Raw genomic sequence first — 26,500 nt, 5'->3', positions numbered from 1 at the left:
TTATAGAATTCAAGTTAGTATTCAGTTATTTTAAATTTGTATTGTTTGAAAACATTGATGAAATTAGTTATAAGCAATTAAATAAAAATAAAAGATTTATCCAAATTATTTTGAGCCACAATTAATCTTGAAATATTTTGAACCACAATTTCTTTTATTGAGATACTGTCACACTTGAAAGAATTGCTATTACGAGTATGTCAAACTAGCCTTCCTTGTTTATCGTTTGTTAAAAAAGTTCTTTTTTTCTTAAATTTGCTTCTCCCGGTATATTTAAAAGTGATTTGAGTCACAGACACATTTCTATTTCCCAAAGAATTGTTTCTTAAAACACTTGAACATTATGTTTAAATAAACAAAAGAGAAAACGTGGAAATGATTTTCGTTTGTTTATATATTCTAAAACACTTATTCTGGAAGCAATTTTCAGAACTTAATAAAATCTATATGAAATTGATTGCTCAGTAATGCAAAAATTATATAAGAAATCAGTTTCTAAAACACTTATTCTGGAAGCCTTTATCTTTTTTTTTTCACCCAATTTGCTTATTTCTATTTGTCTGCCCCAACAGATTAAGCAACATTTGAAATACAAAGTACCATAACTATCTATACAAACAGCATCCTACAAAATTCCGAGCAGATGCTTAAAAGGTAAAGTTTTGCTGGTTTGTTTTACCATTGTGATCCATTTCCCGTAAAACAAAATCCATCTAAGCAATGCACACTGAAAATTCCAGGATAAGCATGGCTTGAACATCTTCAGTATCTTCATTTGCATTGCTTCAGTTGTCTCTCAATTCCTTGTACTGTATTTGGATTCTCTCTTATCCGCAAAACAGATTCATCTCATCACTTATTGGTATCATATTCCCATGCACTGTCCCAGGAACCACTTGGAGCAGCCTTTGGTCCCTCAATATAGTTATGATTTACAGAGGAACTGTGTAGTGGAAGTCCATCTGGACCTGGAGGGTTAATCTTCTTGGGTTTAGCTTTGATTCCAAGCAACCGCAACACAAATCTAGCTAGCTCTCCGTACAATACACCAGACCGGTCAAAAAGCTGTCAAGATACGATCGCATTAACATAAAATTCAATATACTATTTTGAAAGTTCATAAGAGGGACAACACAAAAAAATTTGGCAGAGAATCTGCATTTTTATTTGAAAGGAGGGAAAACACAAGTGATCTTTGGCCAAGGACTATCACAGTTGGAAACATGCCCTGTGAAATGAAAGTAAACAACAGAAACTAATACATCCATCAATCAAATTGTGCTTTGATTAAATCACTTGATTTTGATTTTTTCTAGTAAGGTTTTCAAATTAACAGAATTAAAAAAGATAGGATAGATGATAGACTACTTGTGAGCTTCAAACAGCCATTACAGCATAGAGTATAATATAAACAAATTAACGAAGGAAAGGAACACAAAATGGAAAGAAAAAGATGAATGTAAAACCTGAAGAAGTGCATTCATGAACATGTGGAAAGCCTGCGTGTTCTGGTCTACGAGAATTGAAATCCTGCCAAAGAAGTTAACCACGCCTTGCATCTACAATTTTAAAGGGAAAAAAGAATAAGCCAATGCAAAGCAAATTTTCAAAGGAGGGGAATGCGGTTGAAGAACAGTGAATAGAGTACACCAAGAAAATGATCTAAAATAACGTGTCCGTTTTAGAATGCTGATTGAATGGCCTAATACACCTAAAAATAGGAAGTTTCATAAGATATTTATACTAAGATTAATGAAAGAAGTAGTTTTACCTCAGTAACCTGCACTCACTTTTAAATGCAGAACTATATTACGCAAATTGTTGATGGTAAATTCCAACGTTAATCAAAGAACAGCACTGAACATACTTAAAAATTAAGGAACTACATCTAAGTTTTGTCCAAAGATTAATAATATCCTAGTTTCTGTTGCATCCGGTCTCAAGTGACGAGTAATTATCACAAACAATGGAACACAGACAGGATTGACCGATTGAGCTTCTTCTTGTACAATAACATACAAAAGAAATGCATTATACTAAATTAAGGTTATTATGAAATGAGAGAGAATTTGATGTATATCAAAAAAATAATTAGCAAAATATTAAATACCTTACTAGTAATAAGGAATTATACATTACTTTATGATCTAGTAATTAGTTACAGTAACCCAGGACATGAGAACCCAAATCAATTAGTGAGGAAAAAAGTAATTGGGCAGAAAATTATATTGCTCACCACACGTATAAAAGAAATCCAAAATCCTGGAGGCGATGAAGGAGCACCATATGGGTTATTGGGATCTTCAGCTCCATAAGGACCACCACCCAGGCCATAACCACCACCCATTGGACCACCAAAGCCACCACCATTATACATTCCCCCTCCATACATCCCAGAGGATCCATAAAGCCCCCCATATCCTCCCCTGTACATACTGTTGCCATACATTCCTCCACCACTAAGCCCTCCCACTCCACCATAAGATCCATATCCAGAATTGTAATTCATTGTAGAACCATAACCTGTAAATCATAAATGAAAAGATTCATAAAAATAGGTAAATCAAGGAAAAAGCCAAAAGGACAGGAAGCCAAATATGTGAGACTAGAAGCAATTTAACATAAAAAAGACACCTCCATAGCTGGTAGTTCCATAACTCTGCTCCCAAGGCCTTGTGGGAAGAGGTCTTCCAAGAGAATTCCTATTGACAGCTGCAGTGTTATTGGAAGCTGAAACTATTTCCCCAGGTTTTGCAGTTCCTGAAGACTCAACTACATCACTCGTTCTACCTGCTGATGGGGGTTTAAAAGGTGCAGTCCCAGATGAGGATGCTACTTTCTCCCACGGTTTAGGTGGAGCTGCAACACAAAACTATAAAATTGTTGGAAGGAAATCCCATGAAGAGGGATGAAAGACAGATTCCATAATCATCACCACCCAGGAAACACAAATCAAAACCTCGCTTGTCTCCAATGCCGACACAAACCACACACTTCTTTTTGATAATGTTCAGAATACTACATCGTAATTAATCCCATTTGACTGAACCGCTAGAATTGCCAAATCATTAGACGCAAAACTATGAAATTTAATTAACTAATAATCTCCACACAAAAATCAGGCAAATCAAAAAGATCAAGGTGATGGTGGCTGTTACCCCTTTTCTTTATTTTCATTTGGCTTCACCAAGCAAAATTAGAACAACAACAGCAATACTAATTACCCCTTTTCTTTAATCAACGAAATTAGAAAAACAAGAAATTTAAAAGATTTAGGGTTTTCCGAAATGAACCTGAAGCTGATGGTTCCATGCGAATTGCGATCAGAGAGCGTAAGCTCTTCCAGACAACAACTCAACTCGATTTATACGTTGTACAATTTTTTTCCTATTGCTAATCCAACAATATCTCAGAAAAAAAGGTTTTTTAATAATTAATTACTTGGATTTCAGCCATTGATTTATCTTCTGTTGAGTGGATCTGGACGGTGAAAACATTTCCTCATTTTTCATTAGTTTTTGTTTCTGTGATAAAAAGGTAAAATATGATGTGAACTCATTTAATTAGGGATATCAATAAAATAATTAAAATATTAAAAAATATTTTATTGATTAAGCATGTCAATTTTTCTTATGATAAATAATTTTAATTACTTATTCCAAGAAGCTTCTTCTATGTTGTTCCGACCTTTTTACTCCACCATGTGTTTTCCGTTTTTCTTCCCTTTCAAAAAAGCCAACCTCCACATGTGAATTCTCAATTCTATAAAAAGTTGGTCTCAAAGCTTTAACTTATCAATTATTCTGTCTTTAATAATTTTAAATATTTTGGACGATGTAAAAATATTATTTAGATTAAAACAGGCATGAAAATAATTGATATAAAATATCAATTTAAAAACATAGTTACCTTATAAAAAAATAATATTAAATTTTAGGTTGAATTAGTCAGATGATACCTATTTTCATTGAAATGTGTCAGTTTGGTATCCGATTTAAAAAAGGTATTAATTGAGTCCCAAATTTTGCAAAAATACCTCAATTAGGTCATCTTCAACAAAAAATTATTAACACAGTTAACAATATTATTGATATTTAAAATGACTTACAAAATTAAGTATTGATATTTATATCAATGGCAAAAGTCATGAATTAAATTAAAGGCTTTAGTCATTTTTGTCTGAAAGGGATCTCAATAAGACACTTTTTCAAAAAATTAGGATTAGATTGACATATTTTTAAAAGTGGTACCAAATTGACATATCTAAACAAAAATAGGTACCATCCGACTAACTAAACCAAAATTTTAAATATATATCTTTAAACAAATCTTTAGTCATCAGATATAAAACACCATATATAAAACTACAAATAAAATTTGAGGTCAATTCATATATATTAAGACAATAAGAATATAGATTTCTTTGTTGTATTTAACTTTCTTTATTCACCATGTATTATAAAACTGAAGATTCTTTTTTAAGATGGAGCTATTTACATTAGTCTTGTCTATAGCTATAAAAAGCATACAGAGAAAACTACATATTCAACATGCTACTGCTATCATGTGAGTTTATCTTTCTATCTACTGAAAACAGCCACCCTTAGAAGATAGCATTGTAACAAATATATGACTCAATGGCCACAAATGACACTTGCAACATCTTCACACAAAATGAAAAAATTTGCATGTGTCATTGGTGGCTATTAGAGTAGAATCAAGTGTGAACCAAAACCCTAATCATATGTGACAAAATAACAAAACATTGTTGAAGCCATGGAACATGCCACACACTATGAACTCTCTGACAAGAAGCAATTGTTGCTGCCACAACTGCTCAAAACACAAGCCACATCACGAACCAGAAACTTCACACAACGTGTGCCAATGTCATGCAAAATTTCTACACACTCTTGCAAATCTGACTCATTCTCCAACATCACCCATTCCTCTTCATCATCTAGATATTTGAGCTTGAATGACCCGTTTTGGAGTTTGAACCTTGTTGCAACTTCTTCATATAGCTGCAAACAACCTGCGGATGGATCAAACTTGAAACGAATAGTGTCTCCCCTATAGCTAGCTTTCACAATCATCTTTGACTCACTTTCAACACAAGTTGATTTTACTTTTGAATGCTTTTGATTCTCAAAGCTCTGAGAGCATGATGAACTGCCATGCATCATTGAGCCAGAGCCATTGGATGAGTTTGTGGTGCTTGAAGAATTAAGGTGGTTATGTTCTTCAATTCCCTCTCCCCCATCTACTCCAACTTCAGCCTCATCAGTAACCAAGGATATTGAACATGTTTGTTCAGGACAATCCTGATTCTTGGCCTTGGCCACTGACTTTGAACCTTCACAACAATCATCAGAAGAAGCATTGTCTTTTTTCAATCCTCCCTCACTGGTATGAGATAAAAGTACACTTCTTGAGTCTACAATCTTGTTTCCCACCAAACAAACACCATCATCATCATCCAACTTAATTGTTGAATTCTCACTAGTGCTGCCTGGTGCTGAAACTACTGAGACTGGTTTTTGTGTTGCTTGCTTAGGATCTTTCACAGCACTTTTCTCAGGAAACAGAATATATTTATGTGTGTCAATTTCTTGCATCAGTGATCCTCCAGCTATAAACCCCCCAGTATAAGGATCAAACTTCAACCCTCCTTCCACTCCCTGGACAGAATCAAGCACAGTTTGTATCTTCTTTAATGAACGATTCACTTTATTGATCTTCCGAGATGGCCATCTTGAAATTCCATGTTGCCTGCATATCCTTTTTAGAGTTGTTGGGCAAACTGTTCAAAGAAGAAAAAACTGACTCTGTTAACAAGAATTATCTCTCAGAAAACTTGATTGTGTTTCTGATTCTTAAAGTTTAGAGTGAATCCTCTTTTGATCTTCCAAATTCAAAAAAAAAAAAGTAAGGGTTGTGAATTTATGATTTATGACAAACATCCTCGTATAACCCAAAAACATTAATCAGAGTTAGAAAAAATGTGAAGAAGTTAACAGAAATAACATCAGGGTCTCACCACCAATGCTTTTTGCAGCATCTTTCAGACTACCAGAGAAGTACTGTTGTAGAACACTCAAACTAACATTCTTCTCCACTGTACTTCTCTTTTTCTCAATCTGTTTTCTTGGTCCATTCATCACCTACAACACAAATTCCTACGATGTCAAAGTTCAATCCCGAAATCATCACACCAAGTTACAAAGTTGAAGCATATTCCATGAAGTTTTTTCTACATCAACTCATTGTTAGATGAATTCAAGATGTACCTGGCCATGAGCATCTTCAATTCCATTGTTAGATGCCTTCAAGGACATCTTCTGAACCGAATCATGATCATCATTTATAAATGCTATCTGAGAGTTTCTTCTGGACATTGGAAAAAAATATGTGATTTTTTCCTTTGGAAACCCAGCTACGGATCCTTCTATTCCTGTTATTTCAGCATCTGAAACTGTTCTCAAACTCCTACAAATTCTCCTCATGGTACCTGAGAGATTATCCAATAAAAGTTGTTGCTCTGAACTCCCTGTCATGTTCACTGGCAGAAAGAACTCTAATATGTAATCATCATCATTGGTAAAGGTACTCCTTAGCCGAATTGCAACTGCAGCATTCAAGTTATATTTGCGTGCATGATGAACAAGGGGATATTCACTAATATCATATGTCTTCACATCAGTGTAGAAGAATGGATGATTTGATTGAAGAGCTTTCCCTGCTATACCTTGCCCTTCCTCAAGATGATGTTCAACGCATGCATGAACAAATCCTCCTATTGCTCCATCATTTATATAGGAAGCTGATTCCTCAACACATAGCACACATTTTTCATCCAAACTTGTATGACCTTCTTTGATTCGTATTCTCTCAGCTTCATCTCCTATTCCCTCACTGTAGCAACAGGGAATCCATGTCAGTGCTAGTGGCAACCTATGTGCATGACACACCGCACGTAACACATCAACTATCTCTGTTAAAGCAGCTCTTTTGTTACTTGATAGACACTGCAGAAAAAAAAAACCACTAATAAGTGTTAAAATTTGTTGGGTCACATATATATTACTTAGATATGTTAGGGTTATTATCTGGTCAGATAAAATTATAAAGCTGTCAGTTAATGTTAAGGTTATCATTGAAAATTCAGAAAGTTTAGCTTTGCCTTCACGGTGGGGAAAGATCAATATGATAAATCATCATAGTATGGATTATTGTTACCTGGGGAAGAAGTCGTGGAGGCATAGTAGTCTTTAAATTTACAAGCTGCATAATGTCATCATAAGGATATTTATCATTAGTACCTTCAATGATAACATAATATGGAAATATCTAGGACTTAGAAATAGGCTACTTTTCCTAGTAATTGTAGAGGTTTCTCATACAAGTAAACATCTAACCCTAGAAAGGATGATTATAGACTAGAAATAGATTAGTATGATATGAAGGCTCCAATTTTTGCAAACTAATCTTAGTTTGATCACAAGAAATATGACTGCACACGCTTAGAAAATCTTCTTTCCTAACTTGTCCTCAACTACAGCAAGAGATAAACATCAAATATATACAGAAAACAACATAAGATACTTTGGCAGCAAGGTAGAAATTTTCTTAAACAGACATAATATAAGAAGCAGTAACAGAAGAAACTGCAGAAATTAAAGTGTACACTAGAAGTAGAAGAAGAAAAAACCCACCTGGAGGGCATGAGTAACAATTTCTAATTCTCTGTCAAAATTAGGTTTTTCCTTTGTAGTGACCAGTTCCAATACAGCACATGGCTCTTGAGAATGCATATCAGAAACAGGAAGAGCAATAGATCCACGAATTTCATGACTCATTGCATGGTCCAACCTTAAGTACTCATTTTTATTATAGTAACCAACATTGGAAGTCCATTCAGGAACATGTGATGCAAACACTCGTGCAGGAAGCCCTGGACATGATCCTTTCTTTCCTTCTGCAGAAAATGTGAATGCCCTTGACACCTCTCTATACCCTGCAAGCTTTGGATCTAACAAATAAGGTTGTTCACTTGTGCTTAAGATGAATTCATCACCATGCTTTATAGGTACCCAAACTTGTGCCAGCATTCCTTCATCAACTGATTCCATAAAGAAGGACAAAGCCCTCAACATTCTATCATCAAGTGGCCTCCCCGATGACCTGGATATCAAGTAATTGCACATGTCTGAGGTATTAAGTTGCTGATATGAACCATTACGATTTTGTTTTGAATCAAAGCTATTTGAATCATTTGCTTCATCTAAGAAACCAAGTTGGATATCCATTTGCTGAAATATACCTCTCTCTTCACAACTAGGAGAACTTTCCATACCATTGTGAATTTCACTGACTTCTGTCATGAAGCATGGAACATTGCCATGTTCCACCAGATTCAATCCATCGGATGGTGGATATGATGCTGAGGAAAAGGATGAAAACACATTTGCCAAACTCTGATAAGTCATAGATGAACTATTGCTCCAACCAGCATAGGTATCAAAGTTCATGAGCTCAGAGAAATTGCTAAACATGTCCTCTGAAGCAGATTTTTTCATCCCAACATCAACCGATGTTGATTCCTCCAACTGTGCACAGGGTGATGTGCAATAGCCAGTTTCATTCCCCTTTGGGGAAAAATGATCTTCCATGGTTTGGTTGAAGAGAAAAATTGAAGTTTAGAATTTGACCTATGTTAGTCCCTTTGAATAAAAATTTGCACCAGAGGCTTCTTCCCAGTTTACCAACATCCTAAAAGCCTCCAAGGTTTGCACTGAAAATCATAACGCAGAAGTCTTCTCATCACAGAAAGTAAAACAGCAAAATCAAACAGAGATTAAAAAAGGTTAAACCATTCGTTTGTTATCTATGGCTACAAATACTTTTCTTATAATCTTCATACTTAAAAACATCTTCTGTCACTCCTTCCACATACCAGTTTTAATCTCTGTTGTCTCTGTCTCTGCATATCATTTTTATCTTCTTTATCTCTTTAACAAAGAATAGAAGGGATTAAAAGGGGGTTTTTCACAGGAACTTAATAATAATTTGTGAAGTATAAGAACCGAGCAGAAAAAATATATGCAACAATAACGAGTAATTAAAAAAACATCACCTCACTTAAAATCTGGTATTTGAAACTTCGGGGAATTAGAATTCATGATTCAAGAATCATTCATTAGTTCAAAGTCCTCGTTTTAGTAAAAGTTTTAATTAGAAGAATTAATATAAGCAAATCATCACATCCTACAGTCAAAATTCGCCAGCCAAACTAATGAGTAGCCGCCAACTGCCCTAAAGCTATTTTTTAATCCAATCTTAAAATTGGCACAACTGTATATAACAACAAATTCAGCACAAAAGGTGTTTAAAACATCACGACACATCAAACAAACAACAAACCAATTGAAAACAAAAGACAAACTTAACCATGAAGCTGGGTTTTGAAAGCTTGCACCAGAGCAAGTGCATCAATAGAAGAATTTAACACACAGTTAATGCACCAAGAACAAGGATTCATAAATGGTGTCAACCATTTATGATACTGAGAAACTCCCAGTTTTCTAATGCACTTAATGTCAGTGTGAATGCAAGCTCTTCACAAGAACATGAGTAACCTCTTTATTGAACAATCTATAAGTACCTGAAAGAGTTTTTTGAACTAAGATGTCTGTCTTCTCTTATCAGACAAGCTTTCACATTCCGACCCAAAAGAAACAACTGTTCTAGAATTCCAAAAGCTTGAAACTTTGAAGTCAAAATACAGAATTTTCACAAACCCAGACAGAAACTGTCTTCCTTGATGGAAGCTAATAGTAGCAAAGAGTAGGTGAAAAAGAAAGATTCCATAAAAGGGAATGTATGAGAAGTGAGTAGTGTATGATTTTTGCAGCAGTTTGGCATAAAGTGTTTACTTAGAAGTACAAAAAGTGTTTACTAAAAATAGAAAACCGTTTATGGTGGTGATCTACCCTTCTTTGTCTAAGCCTCCGTTCTTAATATAGGCACGAACACAATAAAAAAATCTTATCTGCATGTTTGAATCTGATAAAGACTTTTAGAACAGAAAAAATAAATGAAAAAAACCAACTTCTAATGCAAGAGTTTCTTTCTTTTTTTTCCCAGACATGCTTTGTAATAATAACTGTATTTTAATTAATTATTAATTCATGGACATGAAATAGCTAACCACCAGAATTCGTGTGGAATCAGAATCTTGTGGATGGATAGACAACTATATTTCAATAAATAAAATAAATAAAATATTAATTGTGGTGATGGAGTGCAGATGTTGAGAATGATGCGCTTTTTGTTTTTTGTTTTTTTTCGAACCCTAAGCTGTCTCCGTAGGTCATATTGTCATTTTGGAACCATTTTTCTACGTTTTTTTTTATGTTATATATTTAATGATTCATACTTAATATCTTGCTTCTGTAGAATTTTTTTCAGTGTTATTAATTTGGCGTAAGTAAATTCTTTTAACTTCCCCATTTTGCATATCGTAATAAGTTTTTTTGTTTTGATTTTTGATAAAAAAAATATTTCTATTTTAGTCTTTATTGTTTATTAACATTAGCTAAATGATGAATTATCTCTTATATGACAACTTGCTAGTTGAGTATAATGTTTAATTGCTTTTTCTATTTTGTTCTCAAATAAATTTTTTATATTTTGTTCTTAATAAAATTTTCTATGTTCTGATTCTTATACAACTTTCATTTTTGTTTTGTTATAGATATGTATTGACATTTTTAAGTTATAAGTATTTGTTAAATAATCATAGCTTTAATTAAAATTAATACGAATATATCTTAATTTATTTTATTTTAGAAAAAAATAGTCAATATAAAGTAATTAATGTGGTTTTTTGGGGTGAGATTTGCATTTTTTTTCCCTTGTAATATTCTATATTTAACAATTAGACTTCCTCAAATTAAAGTTTTACAGAAGATAAAAATAGTATGATAAGTGTGTTGTAAAGATAAAGTCAATTTATAGTATAATAGGTACAAATCTTATTTTATAAGTCAATTTTAAAATATTGAGTTAGACTTTAAATATAATTTTTAACATGACACGAGAGTCACAAGTTATAATTTATTGTAACGATGTTTGTTTTTGGTTTAAAGTTCATTTCTTAACGAAATGATAATATTTTATTTTATCTTGCTAATTAGATTTCTCAATTTATCATTGTGTCATGAATTTTGTATTTGATAACTAATGTATGATTTAAACACTTTCTTTTAGAGATAGAAGTGATTATTAATTCTCATTTTTTGTAAATAAATGAAAGCTCGAGGTTTAGAAGTGAAAGTCATTTTAGGAACTCTTTATCCAATGAGGCATAATCTTGTCTCACAAGAGGATCATGATGCTCGATTAACGAGAAACACCTTCTTTCAATGATTAAGGAAATTTCATATTGTTTGATGTATTTCATCCAACTTTCAATTATGCTTGTCTAATAAGAAATTACAATTTTTGTGAAGGAATTGAAACTAGAGACACTATGAAGGATTGAAGAAAGAGGAGTTATAGGACGACTTCTCACTCTCAATACATGACATAAGATGGTAAAATACTTTCACACATATTAACATATTAAATTGAGTAAATTATGGTATGCTTAATAATTTTACATTGTTTAGGGATCGAGTTTAAATATAATTTTAAATATAATTTATTCTTTAATCTTTTAAGACAATTTACAAAGACAAAACAATCACGTAGATATGAATTTCAAAACGAACAATATTTCAAATGAAATTATTGACCCTATTAATATTATCATAGAATTATGTGGTTTTCAGAAATGTTTTATGTTGTATCATTATCTCTAAAAATTATGGTGTGTTTCATATAAAAAGTTCATTTGCACTTTTAACAATGCAACTTTGTGAAATGATAGACCATGGATCCTTATATTAAGCAATGACATTATGTTATGATCAAGATTTGCATTAATGTGAAAGTTGAAATCTTTATGTTTTTACACGGTGATAGTTGTGTGAGGGTGTTTGATCAATGCATATAATCTTTGCACTCTCAAGCCAAATACTCAACTATATGTGTAGAAGTATATTCATGAGAGGTTTCAATGTTAGAAATTCAAATGTGAATCTAAGTCTTACATTGGCTAGAAATGAGAAAGTGGAGCACTATATAAGAATAAAGACTCATAAACTCATCACCTTAAGGTTTTAAGATTTTGGGTTGAAAGTGATGTCAATTCCTTATATGGTTGGGTTCATGTCTCAGTGTTTGTTCTCCCAAGTAAAACCTCTTCTGTAAACCTAACCATTGGTATCAATAGTCATTTTTCTTAATATGAAGAGCTTTGGTCAGGTTACATATTTCTTGTGTCGTTTATTTTGTTTTCCTTATTTTTTTATTATCTTTTTCCTAACATTCAATACCAGTATGTCTTTATCAAAGAATCTAAATCAAGGAAACATCGTTTTTCTATATTTCCAAACCTCAAATCATCTATGCAAATTCACCACTTTCCTTCCTCTTATACACTATAATACAACTATTAAAACCAACAAAGTATTACAGCGAGAAGATAACTATTATTGATTGTTTTTATTTTTTTAATGGATTAGTTACGTAATTTCTTCAAAATTAATCCATTTGATGCATCAAAAACAGTTAAACACAGTTAATCTGTTGAAGTTATACAGTAGTAACTTGTAAGATTATTTTTTTTAATTTACTAAACTAATGTGTTATAATATATATATATATATATATATATATATATATATATATATATATATATATATATATATATATATATATATATATAAGTAATTCATTTGATCACTAAAATTCCAAAGGATAAAAAGTATTTGTAAATCAATTATTTTTTTAAAAGTTGGATAGATGTAAATATGTCTATCTTTTGCGAGCAATAAAAAATTAGTACTAAAAGTTATATGAAATTTATAAAATATGTTTACATACAAAAAGTAGTTATAAAATGAGATTTTTTTTATTAACTACTATAATGTTATAATTACACAATAAAAACATAACAATTACTACTTTTTGTGAATAGTTTCTTAAAAACTATGAAACAGATAAAGAAAGTTAATTATATTTAAAAAATAAAAAAAATAGTTAAAAAAATCAACCCACATTATTAATCGTTATAGATTAGTAGTTGTATCAAAGGTAGATGTTTCAACTTACAAAAATATAATATATTTTTATATTATTTTTGTTTAACATATTTAGAAAAGTCTATTATATTAAATAAAATTTTGCAGATTGAAAATATTAAAAAAAAATCAATAATTTAGATTGAGGGAAAAATACATTTTCAGTTTCACAAAAATAGAAATATCATCACCTTATTATCATTTTATTTTATAATGTTTATACAAAATAATAAAAAACATGATTTAATCCCTTCCACTGTTTTCGTAATTATTTATGAAATACACTTTTTATTAAAATAAAAAATTGTAAATACTTTTTCATAATGGAAATAATAATTAAAATATTTCTGAAAACCAAAAAAAAATATATATATATATATATATATATATATATATATATTATAAATATATAAAAGAATATCTATAAAGAGTCCGGAGAGGTCATATTCCTCTCTATTGATGATATGTTAATTGTATATTTTATTTATACAATATATGTTTTCTTTTTCTTTTTCTAGGTCCTCAACCACAAAAAGAAAGTGTTTTGTAAGGTTTTATTAATTATCTACTAACTGTGGACGATAACGTGAAAAGGCTAATATGTAACATAAAAAAAATCTTATAATTGTTTAAAATCAAATAATATGATTTGATTTCAAATTGTTTATGTAAAATGGTAGTTTTCATTGCTAGTTTTTTATTAATAGAAAATGATATTATATATGGTATAGTCTTATATGTTGATAATATTTTTTACTTTTGATTTCGTTGTCTTAGATCTCACGAAGAAAACTTGTACGTATTGTTTAACAAATCCCATATGTGAGACGAAAAGCAAAATACGATGAATTTTAAACTATTTCACGTTACAATCTTAACATAAGATATTCTTTCTCATAGAGTCTTTTATAAAAAATATCAGTCTAAAACATTTATATTAAAACACATCACATAAAATAAAACTCATTATATAAGTAGAGGACAAATCATTAATATTCTTAATGCCCTAATTCCCTATTATTCCGGATTTCATTTTTCCAAACACATCAAAATAAATCTGATTTTTTTTTTGGAAGACAACCACCCCACTTCTACAATGGAAAAAAAAAAATCGGAAACCTTTGACGAGGTGCAGCAAAATTTTTGATAGGTGCAGAAAGCAATAGTCTTGGTTTTTTACCTCAGTCCATCCAGTGTTGCATGTAGCTACCCAAATAAAAACACAACAATCAAAAGCCACTTTCTTTCTGCACCTTCATAACTTTTCTAATGTACTCCCATATTTTTTTATTCATTTTGCCTTTTATGAATTGCACAATTTAAAAATCAATGACTTGTAGATTATAAAATCTACAAGTCATTTTTCTCTTAAAAAATATACTTCCGAATTACAAATCTAAATACAAAAAATAAATCACATTGAGCAGTTCAAAACTCAATTGAAAAAAAGTTCAAATTATGTAGTCTCAATTTTTTTGAGAAAAAATGATTTTTCGCATAATACAAAAGTCAAAAGTGACTTTTGAATTGAATAATCCAAAATTAAAAGATAACTTTCAGATCGTATAGTTCAAAAACTAAAAGTGATTTCCAAATTATGTAATTTAAAAGTCAAATAACATTCTAATTGTACAATCTGAAAAGTTAATTTTCTTTTTCTTAACATTCTCTAACTTCTAGATGTCACTTTTGCCTTCTAAATTACATAATTCAAAAGTCAATTTTGACTTCCACAAATTTCTTCCAACATTCCATCAAATTTCTTCTTGCACCCATCATGACAATATAGGCTTCTAGAAATTTTGATTCCGAATAGGGATGGTGGTGGGAATTTGGTATCCAGATTCATTCGTGTTTTCGGAGACATAACATATACTTCTGGAAAAAGAAATCTCTAATACTAATGTTTTCCGGAATTAGTCTAGAGTATTCCGGAAAGTAAAATCCAAAATTCACATATTTGATAGGGTGCACCAATAAACAGCCATTTGATTGATTTTTTCTGATGCACTTTCTACAGAGTTCCATGTCCTCTCTCATTAGTGCAGATGGGCCTACTGCTGCATATTCTCACCTTCAAAACACTTGAATTTTTCGCTTTATATCAAATGCATGTGCCATTTCATAGGATTATAGTTGCCAGTAAAAATTTATATACAAGCCACCCGAAGCAACACCTTTTGAGGTTTTTTCTGCCATTTGGTTATCAAACACAATCGCTTGTTAAGATAATCTATCTACTCAGTCACTGGTTCTACTATTTCAATGCTGAATTGCTGTTCTTCCAGGGTGGATCTCAACTTCATTCGGCTGTCTTTCATTTCCACAACACTCAGCAGTTGATGAAGTACTTTTCCAACAAAAGCATCAATATTTGAACTTCCACCGGAGTTGAAAAGTCTACTCTACATTGTACCTGACAATTTAGAGTCATCTAAGAGTGAAAAAGGAGTCGCTATGATAATTAATGATTTCAACTTCTGTCAATAATCCTACTAACAGAAGGACTAAAATATTGGTTTGACAATCCATCGCTATTCTCTGAACCTCTGCTCTATTTTCCATGTGTTTCAACTTCCACTTCACACGGTTAGATTGTAACTAATATATAACAAGGTTTCTGAAAGCATGCAATTTACGTTTTAACAATGAAATCTTATTTAACTGTAAATCGACGAGTCTATTATAGCGTTCCTTTCAAGGTGAGTTGCCATTTTTGTTTGCAAAAAGTGAGTATAAGTAATTTTTTCTCTTTATCTTCATGTAAGTTTAACAATAATGATTATCATCGTCTGAACTGAATACATGATGAGCAAGTTACAAAAATATAAACATGCTGCCACAAAGCATATAGGTGAGGTTGGCCAGGAACATAGGTCAAACCTTCAAAACTTACCATATGAGGGGATAACATCTTTTGTACAACACTGTTGATTTGTTAACTAATCATCTAGGCCTCACCAAGTAAGATGCCCATATCTCATTAGCTGGTGGAGGAGGCTGAACCCAGTGCCCGGGTATGCGGCTGGATGCAAGGAAAAAATGTCAAATAAGATAAAATATTGATTTTCATTTTTCACATTCATTGATTACGATGCGTGCATACTAGAAACTAACCAAAATAAGTGAAAGCAATTATGAAAATAAATTTTAAACGTAACTACAGCACTAATATGTGAAGTAAGAACAGTGGAACAGAGAACAGATTGTGTGATATACTAATATAGTATGTACAGATCATTAGCGTAATAAAAGGTGGTGGTGAGTCTGGTACTTTAGTCAGAGTCTTGACCTCTCATGAATATATTTTAAGAACTTAACACCCAACGTTCTCTCTCTCAACTCTGTTGAAATATAATCATAGATAAGCATACAACAGAAAAATATTTCACTAAAAAGCAACTTTGGTATGCCCTTAAGAAATGAGGTAAAATATTCATCAATGAGAGATTTATATGTGAAATTACTTCGGGCATTGAGATCTATAAGTAAAATATCCCTTAATGATCACCCCACGCAAAGAATTAAGCATCACCACAAAAGTTTCATCATTCTTACCTTCCTCCAGGTCTGATGTAGGCATCCCATCCTCTTCTAACCTGCATGAGATTGTATGACAGCCTTAACATTAACAATAAAAAAATTATAATGAACAAGCAAGTGAATTAAACAAGATGGTAATTATAAAAAAAAACTTAGCATCATTAGGCTATCAGTCAGGTAAAACGAGCAGACTAATTATGTATTTATTCTGAGAAAACAAAAAGAAAAGTGTTGCTATGCAAGATAATGTAGAATTTAAAAACAAAATTAGTCGATTTTACCTCAATAAGTGTACCCATATCATTGTTACTTCCATGATAATAATGGTAGAACTCAATGGGTAAATTTGCCAAAGGATCATATGCTCCTCCACTGATCTGTCCTATTTTACTGGATTTATTCTCATCCAATGCTCCAGATCCGTCTTCAGTCACACTGGAAACTATTTGCTCTTTGTTCTCCTTTACTTCACTATCATCATTGTCTTCTTTTGATGGTTTCCCTTGATTCTGAATAGCTTTCCTGGATTCCTCAGCAGTTGCAATTGCTTCTTTAGCAGCATCTGCTTCAACTGCAGCCAAAGCTTCACGCTCCTCTTCTTCCACTGCAGCTTGAACTCTCTCAAGAAACTTGTCATCCTCCTCTGGGAGAAAATGGCCTGATCATTTTTAAAAAATCATAAGAAAATTATACGTTAAATATGTAAATATGTGAATATTACAAACTCTTGCATGCTCAAGAAATGTGAATATTGCAGATTTTCCAATTAGAAAAACAACTAAAACCATTATGAATGTATACTTTCAGTTTGATAATTAACAAATGTGCTGATTAGATATTTCTCACGATACATTTATAAGGTGAATACTTATCTATTCAGAATAAAAATGCTAAAGTATCAGATCTTGAACTATGGCACACGTAATTTATAAATGTGATCAATCAATAAATCATAAACCAGTATTCAGAACTGTGAAGGTAAAAAAATTAATATAACAAGCTAAAATGTTACATATGGTAGCAAGGATAGACTATAATAATAAGGTGCACTGTAATAATCATAAGTTCATACCACAGATAACTAGAAGCAGATTATATATACCTTGTTTTTTCAACCTTTGTATTCTTATGGAGCGCAACTCCTGAAGCTTCTCCACTACCAAGAGCAGCTCAAGCTGCGATATAAAGTAATGTAAGAGAATCAATTAATTATCACCCAATGGGAAAGTAAGAGGAAATGATTAGGGATGCAAATAAATGGCATGATTCTTGTTCAGCAAATAAACATACAGAGAGATAAAAGCGATGCATATGCTTTTTAAGAGACACATACCAACAAAAAAGGCCATGAACCCTTTGGCATGGCAGCCACAAAAACAACAAAAAAAAAGATAAGACAAAAAAATGAATTTAATGGCGAGGAGCTAAGAAACATACTGCACTGAAAAATAAAGGGAGAAATTATATGATTTAGGTAGTTAATAAGTGCAACCTGTGCAAGTGAAAGTCATAACATATGTTATATTGCATTGAATATTCGACCAAGTTCTTCAGAGTTCACAGCAGCCATAAATTGGCAATGGTTTACCAGTCATTTGATAAAAAAGAAAGTTACCTCAGCCTCTAGTTTCTTCTTCTCTTCTTTGGCTTTAGACTTCGCAATTTCTTTCATCTTCAACACCTGTAAATAGAAATTCTTCCTAGATAAGACTAGTAATGCAAACTAATGTAACTGCTAATATATCCATAGGCAACTAACAAAACAATGAATCAATATTACCCTTCCCTAATTTTCCACAGAGAACAGTAAAGACAACATAGCAGCAAAGAGTTTGAAACAAGTCAGACAAATAGCCACATTGATTTGAAGCAAATATGTAGAAATGTGTTATTAGAAATTTCATAAACTGAATGCCTTTCAATTAGCCTCGCTCTGAAACTGGAAGTATATAACCATATAAACAGTACAGTAACAGGGAGTGCGTTATAAATCCGATAATACTAATAAGAATAATAATGAAGTATGAGAACTTTACCATAATCAACTAGTAGTTCATGTTTACTTAAGAACCCATTCTAATCATATATCTTGTTGAGAACCCTTCCTAATTAAAATTTAAAATCATACTAGCATGCTATTTCATTCAGCTTCAAGTAATAAACAATTACCAATTTCAGTCAAAATAAAAGTAGACATACTTTGAAAAAGTTTCAATACCTTGCTGTTAGCAATTTCCTTGGCCTTTTCCCTAGCAACCCAATCATCGGCTTCCCTGTCAATTTGTTCAAATTGCTCACGCTCCTAGATTTTTTTCAACAAAGGAAGCAACTAATTAAGCAGTCTCAAACAGATGCTACAATGAAGGGACAAAAACTAACAAAACCAAACCAAATCAAACAAAAGCAGAACAACCTTTGCAATCATCTCCGCAACACGTTTCCTCTTCTTCTTCCTCCATAGTTTATTCCGTTTAGACTTGTTTACTTTATTTGCAAGCCTAGCCACAGCTGATTTCTCCTCCCATGGACTTGCCTCATCGGCAACATACCGGAAAGGCTCCAGCTGAGCTCTTAGCTTTGACATCAAAGAATTTGCTGCTTCCACAGCAAATGATTCATGGGATTCTACACTAACTCCTCCGTCTTCTATACATTTTAGAAAACCAGAAAGGCAAGGTTCATCTGTGACAAGTTTCACACCTTCAAGAGCCCCTTTACCATCTTTTATCACCATCAACATCTCTAGCTCCTTCTGCCTACACAACATAACACCCAACTAATTCAACAATATCAGATATCCTGCTAAGAAATTTCAATGAGAATAGCTCACAATCATAAAATAACAGAAAGAGATTTTCGCAGTGTAAAACAAGAACAACATACATTGCCTTTGCGAGATTGAGAGTGTGTTGCAATTCCCTGAGGCGATCGCTGACATTTCTGTTCTCCCAAAAGGAAGTCGAATTCGGTGGTTCCGACGGTAATATCGGAAACCAAGGAGGAGGAGGAGGTCGTGCTACGGATTGAAAAGGAATCGGATTCATTCCGAAGGAGTGGTGTGAGTTCAGAAAACCCAAAAAATTAACCTAACTAGAAGAATTTGAAATTGCAATAGCTTAAACAGTTACATGTGACTTTTATGAAATTATTTGTCATAAAATAATAATATTTAGAATTAAATTATATATTTTACAATTAATTTGGTATTAAATTATAAGTCTAAAAAACAATTCATCCCTTTTACATAATTTATAACTACACTATATTTTTTATCACATTACACAAAGGTTGAAGAGCTAAATTATCACCACTTTATACATTTCACAAGCAAATTGATTACTGAAAAAAAGAGGATAGATTATCATTTATTTATATTTCCAGCATTTATATTTATGTGCCGGTGAGTATAAATAAAATGTAATAATATTCAAGAAACAATAGTATAAAAAATGAAAAAGCTCATCTTAAATAATAGTTATGAGTTATAGGAGTAAATTATATGTATTATTTATTTGCTTATCTTTTAATGAGACAAAAATATATTTTTAATCTTTACATATAAAGTTATGGAATTTTGGTATCTATATTTTTATTTTTAATTTTATTTTTTAATAAATATTTTTTTTAATTTAAAACATTTTTTTTAACTTTTTTAATTATTATTTTATTAAATTTAGTTTAACTGTTTTATTTATTTATTAAATACTTTAAAAATTTATCTACAAAATAAATAAAAATATATGATCATCAGTAATTACAAAATAGATAAAAAATTTATTTTAATCCCATGTACATATTTTTATTGTTTATAAAAAATATTAAAAAATAATATTCTTTTTCTTTCTATTTTATTAAAGCAAAAATTCTTCATGTTTTATAGAAAAAATAAAGCATGTTTTATGAAAAAAAATGTTTATCCTTTGATGATTCTTTGTTAATCAAAAGCTAAAGCTTTGGTAAAGACAGAAAAGAATCCCTCTCTGATTTTTGACAGTGAGTGAATCCCTTTCTCTATCTCTCTCTGCCATCATCTATATACTTTCTGGTTCTTCTTCACTGTAACCTGTTCATAGTTATCAATTTCACTCTCTTTTTTAATCCTGTTTTGAATTTTTGTTTCATTTTCAAATGTTATGTGGTAATTGGCGGGAACCAACTGTCAATCAGGATACTTTTTTTGTGGAATTTGGCCAATTGGGAAAGATTCGCGTTTAAAGATTCAGGCTTGGAATCTTTGGAAAGAAAAGGAAAAAGGGGCATCAATTTTCAATGGCTAACCCTTTGGGGAATCACGAAGAAGAACAGACAACCCATGTTGCGTCGTCGTTCAACGGGAATTTGGCAGCCGACACTTCGCCCACCGCGCTCGCCATGAAGCACAACTCTGGCATCGCCCTCGATTGGACCCCTCAAGAACAAACCATTCTCGAAGAAGGACTCTCTCTGTATGATACTAATTCTTCTTTTCTTTCCTTTTTGTGAGTTGATTGTTGCTTTACTATTTCAGTTTTTACTTTTCTATTTTTCAATCTTAAAGGGTATACATATGGTTTTTGGAAATTGAAAGTGTGTCTTTATTAATATTTTGATGTTATTGGTAGATAAATTGGTTATATATATGGTTTATTTGATATGGAGTAGGTTCTGATAAGCAGTTCCGGATTGAATTGGTCGAGAACAATTCTGTTCTGTGTTAAACTTTAGTACGAGAGAGACAAAGGAAACTATGTGTAATGGTTTTTCTGTATTTTTTTTTCCTTTACTAAATTCACTTGTCATCCTTCAGTTCAATCTCTATGTTTATCTTGAACAAATTAATTCTTAGCTTCAGTTTTTTGTATTAACAATGTTAATTATGGCAAACATAACAAACACTTTTGTCAATTTTTTTGTATTAACAATGTTAATTATGGCAAACATAACAAACACTTATGTCAGTTTTTTTGTATTAACAATGTTAATTATGGCAAACATAACAAACACTTACTTATTTCTCGTGACACTTCTCATAGTTTGTCAGGTCATATGTTACCAAATTTATAAGTTAGTATGGTGCAACAGAAACACTTTAAGGGAACCAGAATGAAACACACAAGAAACTGAGTATAAAAGTGTATTTTAACCTATATTTTTTTGTGTCACCTTTTCTTTTAAAGGATTTTTGTGACCTTGTAATGTTGTGGATTGGTTATTGCAGTTTGAATTGTGTTCTGTGCTTATTCAGTGATTTCAGTGTTATGTTGTTTGCCTTCTAACATCTTTTCCTTGACCAGTAAGTGTGTTTAATAAGTTCAATAGCTAGTCATTGTTTGAAGAAAAGACAATTTGTTTTTTTACTTGTAGGTTTGCATCTGAACCTAATCTCACTCGCTATGCAAAGATAGCAATAAATCTAAATAACAAGACAGTCCGGGATGTAGCACTGAGGGTCAGGTGGATGAATGTAAGCTATATACGTGTTGTTGTCACAAGTCGTTTATGTCACTATGAATGCTTTGACCTGCATTTCAGCTTAGATAGGGTACTTATTGAAATTTTTTGTAGAGATGATACATAGAACTATTTTTCTTTCATTATGTTTATTATTTTTTGAAGGTTAAGGATAATCATCATACCTTCTGTAAGAAAGGTTAATTTATGAAGTTTCTGCAATTAGAATGGTTCTAGAAAGTTACATAGCTTTTGCAAGTTGCAGCACTTTCTCTTGATGAAAAACAAAACAAGATGAGATTGTTTTAGGCTTAGCTTCTGCATACTCTGATTAAAATGAACACAATTTCTCAGAGGCTGAGCTAGTTCGTAATTGATTGCTTTAAGCAATTATTTGGTTTTCTTTTGGAGGCATTGTTATAACTCAAAGTTGTTGTATGCACCTGCAGTAGTTAAATTTACAATTTAATCAGCATTAAGATCTAATAATCTACCACTAATATTCAATAAATATATATTTCATAAAGTTCCAAACAAGTACCAAAGATTTTTAAATTGGTTACTTTCTCTGACTAACAACATTGGCTTGCATTTTTCTACAGAAAAAAGAAAATTGCAAGAGAAGGAAGGATGAATTTTCAAGGAAAAGTAAAGATAGAAAGGTTTTGGTTACATTTATTTGATATCATCTATGTATTATTTGAATGGGTATTTTGTGTTCTCACTCTTGTGCATACCAATGCAGATATGTCGCATATAATTGCATTTATGGAAAACTGCTTTTTTTTATCCCAGGAAAAGGTTTCAGATCCTGCAGTGAGGTCTTCTCACTTTCCTGCTCAATCTAATGTTTTCCCATATGCTCCTGCAATGAAGATGATGGATAATGATGACAGCATCTCTCATAGAGGTTCATTTCTTTCCTAGCAGTGAATATTTTTATGTTAGCATTTATGATTTTATGTCTTGTGGGCCCTTTTTGTTGTTTTGGAGATCTCGTGTTTTTTCTTTGCTTGTTCCTTCTGAATGTTGAAGTGTCTGTATTGATCTTTGCTCTGTTCCTTTTGTAGTTATTGGAGGCCCTGCAGGGGAGCTCTTAGAGCAAAATGCACAGGCCTTGAATAATATCTCTACCAATCTTGCTGCTCTTCAGGTGAATTTTTTACATGTTTAATTGATTTAGTATGCATGGAAAAATAATCTTTTCATCTAAAAGGATAAATCTCAATTGCTGAAGTAACTTTGTTAGTTATATTTGTATGAATATATTTTTCCTCCTATTTCTCTCTTTCCCAATTTCCCTCAATGTCCCTTTATATCTATTTTCATTAAGGTGAAAATAACATACTTATCAAAGGTACTACATTATTTTTTAGTTGAGAACTTGTCTCAGCTTGTTATCTTTACTTTCATTTTGTTTAAATTAGGTAGAGAACACACAGATGTTAGATTCTTCATCCAGTCATCAGTCAAGGCTTGTAAAACTATGTTTGTAGAGATCTATCAATTACAACATTTTTGAAAAGTTAAAAAAATGTTAAAGATGTGAGCATAAATACCTGTGTTTTTTTTCAATTTTTTTGTTTATGTATCCTTTAAATATGTGTATGAATACAAAGTCAGCTTTTAAGTATTAGTGCTGTCATTAAGGTTGCAATGTCTTATTTCCCTTAAGTTTGTGATTCATAAACTTTATGGTTCACTGTGGATTTATTGATCTTTGTGAATTAATGGAGTAAAGGGGGAAGTTTAAGTGTTCTATTTAACACTGGCACTCATCCTCTGGATGATGCATCAATGCTTTTATTTACTCAGTTACTCTATGAATATTTTTCCCCTCTATGCTTTTGTTGTTAGGTATCATGTGCAAATTTAGTTGATAACCTGACATCATTTGTATCTTAAGATGTTGAAAACGGAATAAATGACTGTTCTAAAACTCATGTATGGTTCATATATCTATACCTTTGCTTTCTTAAGCCATTCTTGGTCACTGTAACGCTGACCCTAAGCCTTTTCTGTTCTCTTGTTTCCAGTTTCAGGATAACATCAATCTTTTCAGCCAAACGAGAGACAACATCATCAAAATTTTGAATGAGTAAGTTAGAAACTGTTTCTTTGTTGTTTAGAAGTGTATTCTGTTAATCGAAGCAATAATTGTTCAAGTGATCTTTTTTTTTTTGTTACATTGTGGTGTGTGAATGACTCGCAAGTCCTTGATCAATACTAAAGTAAAACATAACAATTCAGTAACTCTCCTTTTAATTCTCAATCAGAAGGTATAACAAGGAAGCGAAATGCTTTGTTTTTATATGTATATTTGAAGTGAATTATCTCAAAAGTTTAAGTTCTGAATAATCTCCTATACTGCCATAACATTAGCATATGATCCAAAATTCCAGTTTTTTCCTGGAGTCATTTTTTTCTTACAATTTCAGCAGAGTTGGATTTGTCGAAAACAAACTTGGTTTATAGTTGTGAAATATTATTACATTAAACTAGCAACTTGTTTAAATTGAGTGCTCATGTTTTCTCCACCTTATATGATGATTTATGTTTGAGTAAACTATCATTTTAGTTATTAAGATTGTAAGACGCTGTCATAATAGTCCTTTAAATTAGAATAATGTCAAATAAGTATCATTCGATCCCTTTACATGTACAATATACTATCACTATAGTTCTTAAATTTGTATAACTTCCTAACCTTTATGCCCTAACAGAACTAGTAGCGAGGACTGGTATGACCGACTAATTTCAATTTCAGGGTTATTTGATATTTTTCTAACTTCAGGAACTAATATGACAGCACACCACAATTTCAGGATTAAAATGGTAGTTTACTCTTCATGTTTATTGAATTTGTTAATGAGTCTTGCTAACAAATGCATGAAAAGAACATATTCATGACAAACTAGCACTCTTTTGCATTCATCTGCATTAATTTCATTGTTTTCATTTGCTTTTTGTCTTATTGTTTTGGCAGCATGAATGACATGTCAGAGGCAATGAAGCAAATGCCACCTCTTCCCTTTAAGATCAATGAACCGATATTCAACTTCCTAATGCCAAACACCATTCACCAGATGCTATAACGATGATGGTTGCTGATTCATTGTGATTGCTTCTACCATATTATGCTTGCATTCAAATTGACAGAGCATTAAAAGAAGAGAGAATGGAATAAGTTAACCACCACGCAACTAAACTAGTCTTCAATTTTTGTAACATACTGGTTTTCCTCATCCTGTTCTTGGCTTGTTAAGTTTTTAACTTAATTGGAGTATAGGAAGTAGTTGTTATTACTTCGGGGTTCAATTTAGGGACTGACAGACAGCAATAAGTACAACTTGGATATTTGTAAATTGGATTCTCTTTTATTATATAAATGGTAGATATTGTTCCATTCACTATGCTCACTACTTTGTGGTTCTCCTGCAGTAAATGTGTCGTTTTAGATGAGTTTTTTCATGAAGTAAATAATCACTTTTGGTGTTTTGTTGCATCACTTTAACTTTGCTTAGTTGCTATTGCTATTGCATTGGCAATATGAGTCTTCTTAAACTTTAAATTTGTCTTTTATTTTATCTGTCATGACTAGAGTCTGAATCTGTCTTCTTTTTTTCTGTCATGACTAGAGATAAGATAATAATATAACACATTAACTATAATAGATCTTTATTAAAATGGTTGAATTTTTCAGTCCATATGAACTAAAATGTCAGTAATTGGTGTCAGCTGAAAAAGAAAATAACACCAACTGGGGTCAATCAGAAAAAGAAAAAATCACCTGTTTATATTTGTAAATTATTAAATATGATTAATGCTAAAATGATTTTTATATTTCATGGTAATGGAAATATTCTATGCAAATAAAAAGATCAATAAGTTCATTTTTTTCTTATTTAAATAAAATGTTTTAAAGAGTCAAACCATTTTAAAATTATAAAATTTATAATTATGTTTTGGTAAACCCAATAATTATACACAGTTTAAGGGTTAAAGTTAAAGATCATTTAAATACACCTCTCTTCTTAATTCTCTGATACCCTTATTAAAAACAAAACTGTGATAAACTTCAATCTTTGAAACAGACATATTAGTACAAGACTGACAAAACTAATAAACTCCCTTGAATAAATTACAAATATTGTGTTTGATTAAATCCTAAAATAAAAGAATCTGCTTAAGTAATTTATTAGAAATAATTTTAAACACTCTCTTAAATATTAGAAACTCCTTCAAATGGTCCCTTTTACTGAAACATACCTCAGTTTAGAATGAATATCCAATATGTGACATTACTTAAACCGATTCAGGTGGCTTCTTTCTGCACCCAT

General features: G+C 31.5%; 4 protein-coding genes across 7 annotated transcripts; 1 reads left to right on the top strand and 3 right to left on the bottom strand.

Annotated features, from left to right (window-relative positions):
- Window positions 1-433: 433 nt before the first annotated feature.
- LOC114168155 (peroxisomal membrane protein 13-like) lies at window positions 434-3,518 on the bottom strand. Its single transcript, XM_028052889.2, has 5 exons — window positions 3,294-3,518; window positions 2,635-2,859; window positions 2,237-2,523; window positions 1,467-1,559; window positions 434-1,065 (listed from the first exon to the last, which is right to left on the bottom strand). The coding sequence occupies exons 1-5, from the start codon at window positions 3,310-3,312 to the stop codon at window positions 853-855; spliced, it is 837 nt and encodes a 278-aa protein (XP_027908690.2). The 5' UTR covers window positions 3,313-3,518; the 3' UTR covers window positions 434-852.
- Window positions 3,519-4,414: 896 nt separating this feature from the next.
- LOC114168573 (Plant regulator RWP-RK family protein) lies at window positions 4,415-10,138 on the bottom strand. 3 transcript variants are annotated; one of them, XM_085668460.1, is made up of 7 exons: window positions 9,665-10,138; window positions 8,957-9,011; window positions 7,716-8,794; window positions 7,240-7,284; window positions 6,291-7,028; window positions 6,041-6,164; window positions 4,415-5,803 (listed from the first exon to the last, which is right to left on the bottom strand). In XM_085668460.1, the coding sequence occupies exons 3-7, from the start codon at window positions 8,670-8,672 to the stop codon at window positions 4,794-4,796; spliced, it is 2,874 nt and encodes a 957-aa protein (XP_085524586.1). In that variant the 5' UTR covers window positions 8,673-8,794; window positions 8,957-9,011; window positions 9,665-10,138; the 3' UTR covers window positions 4,415-4,793. The 3 variants fall into 3 exon arrangements, with proteins under 3 accessions (XP_085524586.1, XP_085524585.1, XP_027909253.2); XM_085668459.1 differs by lacking the exon at window positions 8,957-9,011; XM_028053452.2 differs by lacking the exons at window positions 8,957-9,011; window positions 9,665-10,138 and adding an exon at window positions 9,137-9,645.
- Window positions 10,139-14,756: 4,618 nt separating this feature from the next.
- On the bottom strand, window positions 14,757-19,847 carry LOC114170001 (U11/U12 small nuclear ribonucleoprotein). Of its 2 annotated transcripts, none has more exons than XM_028055453.2 (9): window positions 19,614-19,847; window positions 19,141-19,486; window positions 18,949-19,032; window positions 18,346-18,411; window positions 17,833-17,905; window positions 17,012-17,388; window positions 16,746-16,786; window positions 16,084-16,212; window positions 14,757-15,603 (listed from the first exon to the last, which is right to left on the bottom strand). In XM_028055453.2, the coding sequence occupies exons 1-8, from the start codon at window positions 19,772-19,774 to the stop codon at window positions 16,134-16,136; spliced, it is 1,227 nt and encodes a 408-aa protein (XP_027911254.1). In that variant the 5' UTR covers window positions 19,775-19,847; the 3' UTR covers window positions 14,757-15,603; window positions 16,084-16,133. The 2 variants fall into 2 exon arrangements, with proteins under 2 accessions (XP_027911254.1, XP_027911256.1); XM_028055455.2 differs by having other exon boundaries at window positions 19,144-19,486.
- Window positions 19,848-20,634: 787 nt separating this feature from the next.
- LOC114168538 (zinc finger CCCH domain protein, putative (DUF3755)) lies at window positions 20,635-25,570 on the top strand. The gene is made up of 8 exons (XM_028053402.2): window positions 20,635-20,723; window positions 20,898-21,175; window positions 22,074-22,173; window positions 22,763-22,822; window positions 22,956-23,070; window positions 23,231-23,313; window positions 24,197-24,258; window positions 25,147-25,570. The coding sequence occupies exons 2-8, from the start codon at window positions 21,000-21,002 to the stop codon at window positions 25,253-25,255; spliced, it is 705 nt and encodes a 234-aa protein (XP_027909203.1). The 5' UTR covers window positions 20,635-20,723; window positions 20,898-20,999; the 3' UTR covers window positions 25,256-25,570.
- Window positions 25,571-26,500: the final 930 nt, after the last annotated feature.

The sequence above is a fragment of the Vigna unguiculata genome, chromosome 11 (genome assembly GCF_037176805.1).
Source record: "Vigna unguiculata cultivar grain cowpea cultivar isolate G323 ecotype 2 chromosome 11, ASM3717680v1, whole genome shotgun sequence".
In the NCBI taxonomy this organism is placed as follows: domain Eukaryota; kingdom Viridiplantae; phylum Streptophyta; class Magnoliopsida; order Fabales; family Fabaceae; genus Vigna; species Vigna unguiculata.
Note: the sequence above shows the minus strand (reverse complement) of the source record. Positions and strands in the feature narration are given on the sequence as shown.

What these genes read in the sequence shown, in the direction of transcription:
- LOC114168538 (XM_028053402.2), top strand. Translation starts at nt 21,000, where the DNA reads ATGGCTAACCCTTTGGGGAATCACGAAGAAGAACAGACAACCCATGTT. An exon ending in CTCGAAGAAGGACTCTCTCT is followed by an intron (nt 21,176 to 22,073) that starts GTATGATACTAA and finishes TTTTACTTGTAG; the next exon opens with GTTTGCATCTGAACCTAATC. An exon ending in CCAATCTTGCTGCTCTTCAG is followed by an intron (nt 23,314 to 24,196) that starts GTGAATTTTTTA and finishes TCTTGTTTCCAG; the next exon opens with TTTCAGGATAACATCAATCT.
- LOC114168155 (XM_028052889.2), bottom strand. An exon ending in TGGAACTACCAGCTATGGAG is followed by an intron (nt 2,524 to 2,634) that starts GTGTCTTTTTTA and finishes TATGATTTACAG; the next exon opens with GTTATGGTTCTACAATGAAT. An exon ending in GGATTTCTTTTATACGTGTG is followed by an intron (nt 1,560 to 2,236) that starts GTGAGCAATATA and finishes TTAAAATTGTAG; the next exon opens with ATGCAAGGCGTGGTTAACTT.
- LOC114170001 (XM_028055453.2), bottom strand. Translation starts at nt 19,774, where the DNA reads ATGAATCCGATTCCTTTTCAATCCGTAGCACGACCTCCTCCTCCTCCT. An exon ending in ACAAAGGTTGAAAAAACAAG is followed by an intron (nt 17,389 to 17,832) that starts GTATATATAATC and finishes AAAAATGATCAG; the next exon opens with GCCATTTTCTCCCAGAGGAG. An exon ending in TACATCAGACCTGGAGGAAG is followed by an intron (nt 16,213 to 16,745) that starts GTAAGAATGATG and finishes CCTTGCATCCAG; the next exon opens with CCGCATACCCGGGCACTGGG.
- LOC114168573 (XM_085668460.1), bottom strand. Translation starts at nt 8,672, where the DNA reads ATGGAAGATCATTTTTCCCCAAAGGGGAATGAAACTGGCTATTGCACA. An exon ending in CTCCACGACTTCTTCCCCAG is followed by an intron (nt 7,029 to 7,239) that starts GTAACAATAATC and finishes TTTTTTCTGCAG; the next exon opens with TGTCTATCAAGTAACAAAAG. An exon ending in TTGAAGATGCTCATGGCCAG is followed by an intron (nt 6,165 to 6,290) that starts GTACATCTTGAA and finishes TTTGTGTTGTAG; the next exon opens with GTGATGAATGGACCAAGAAA.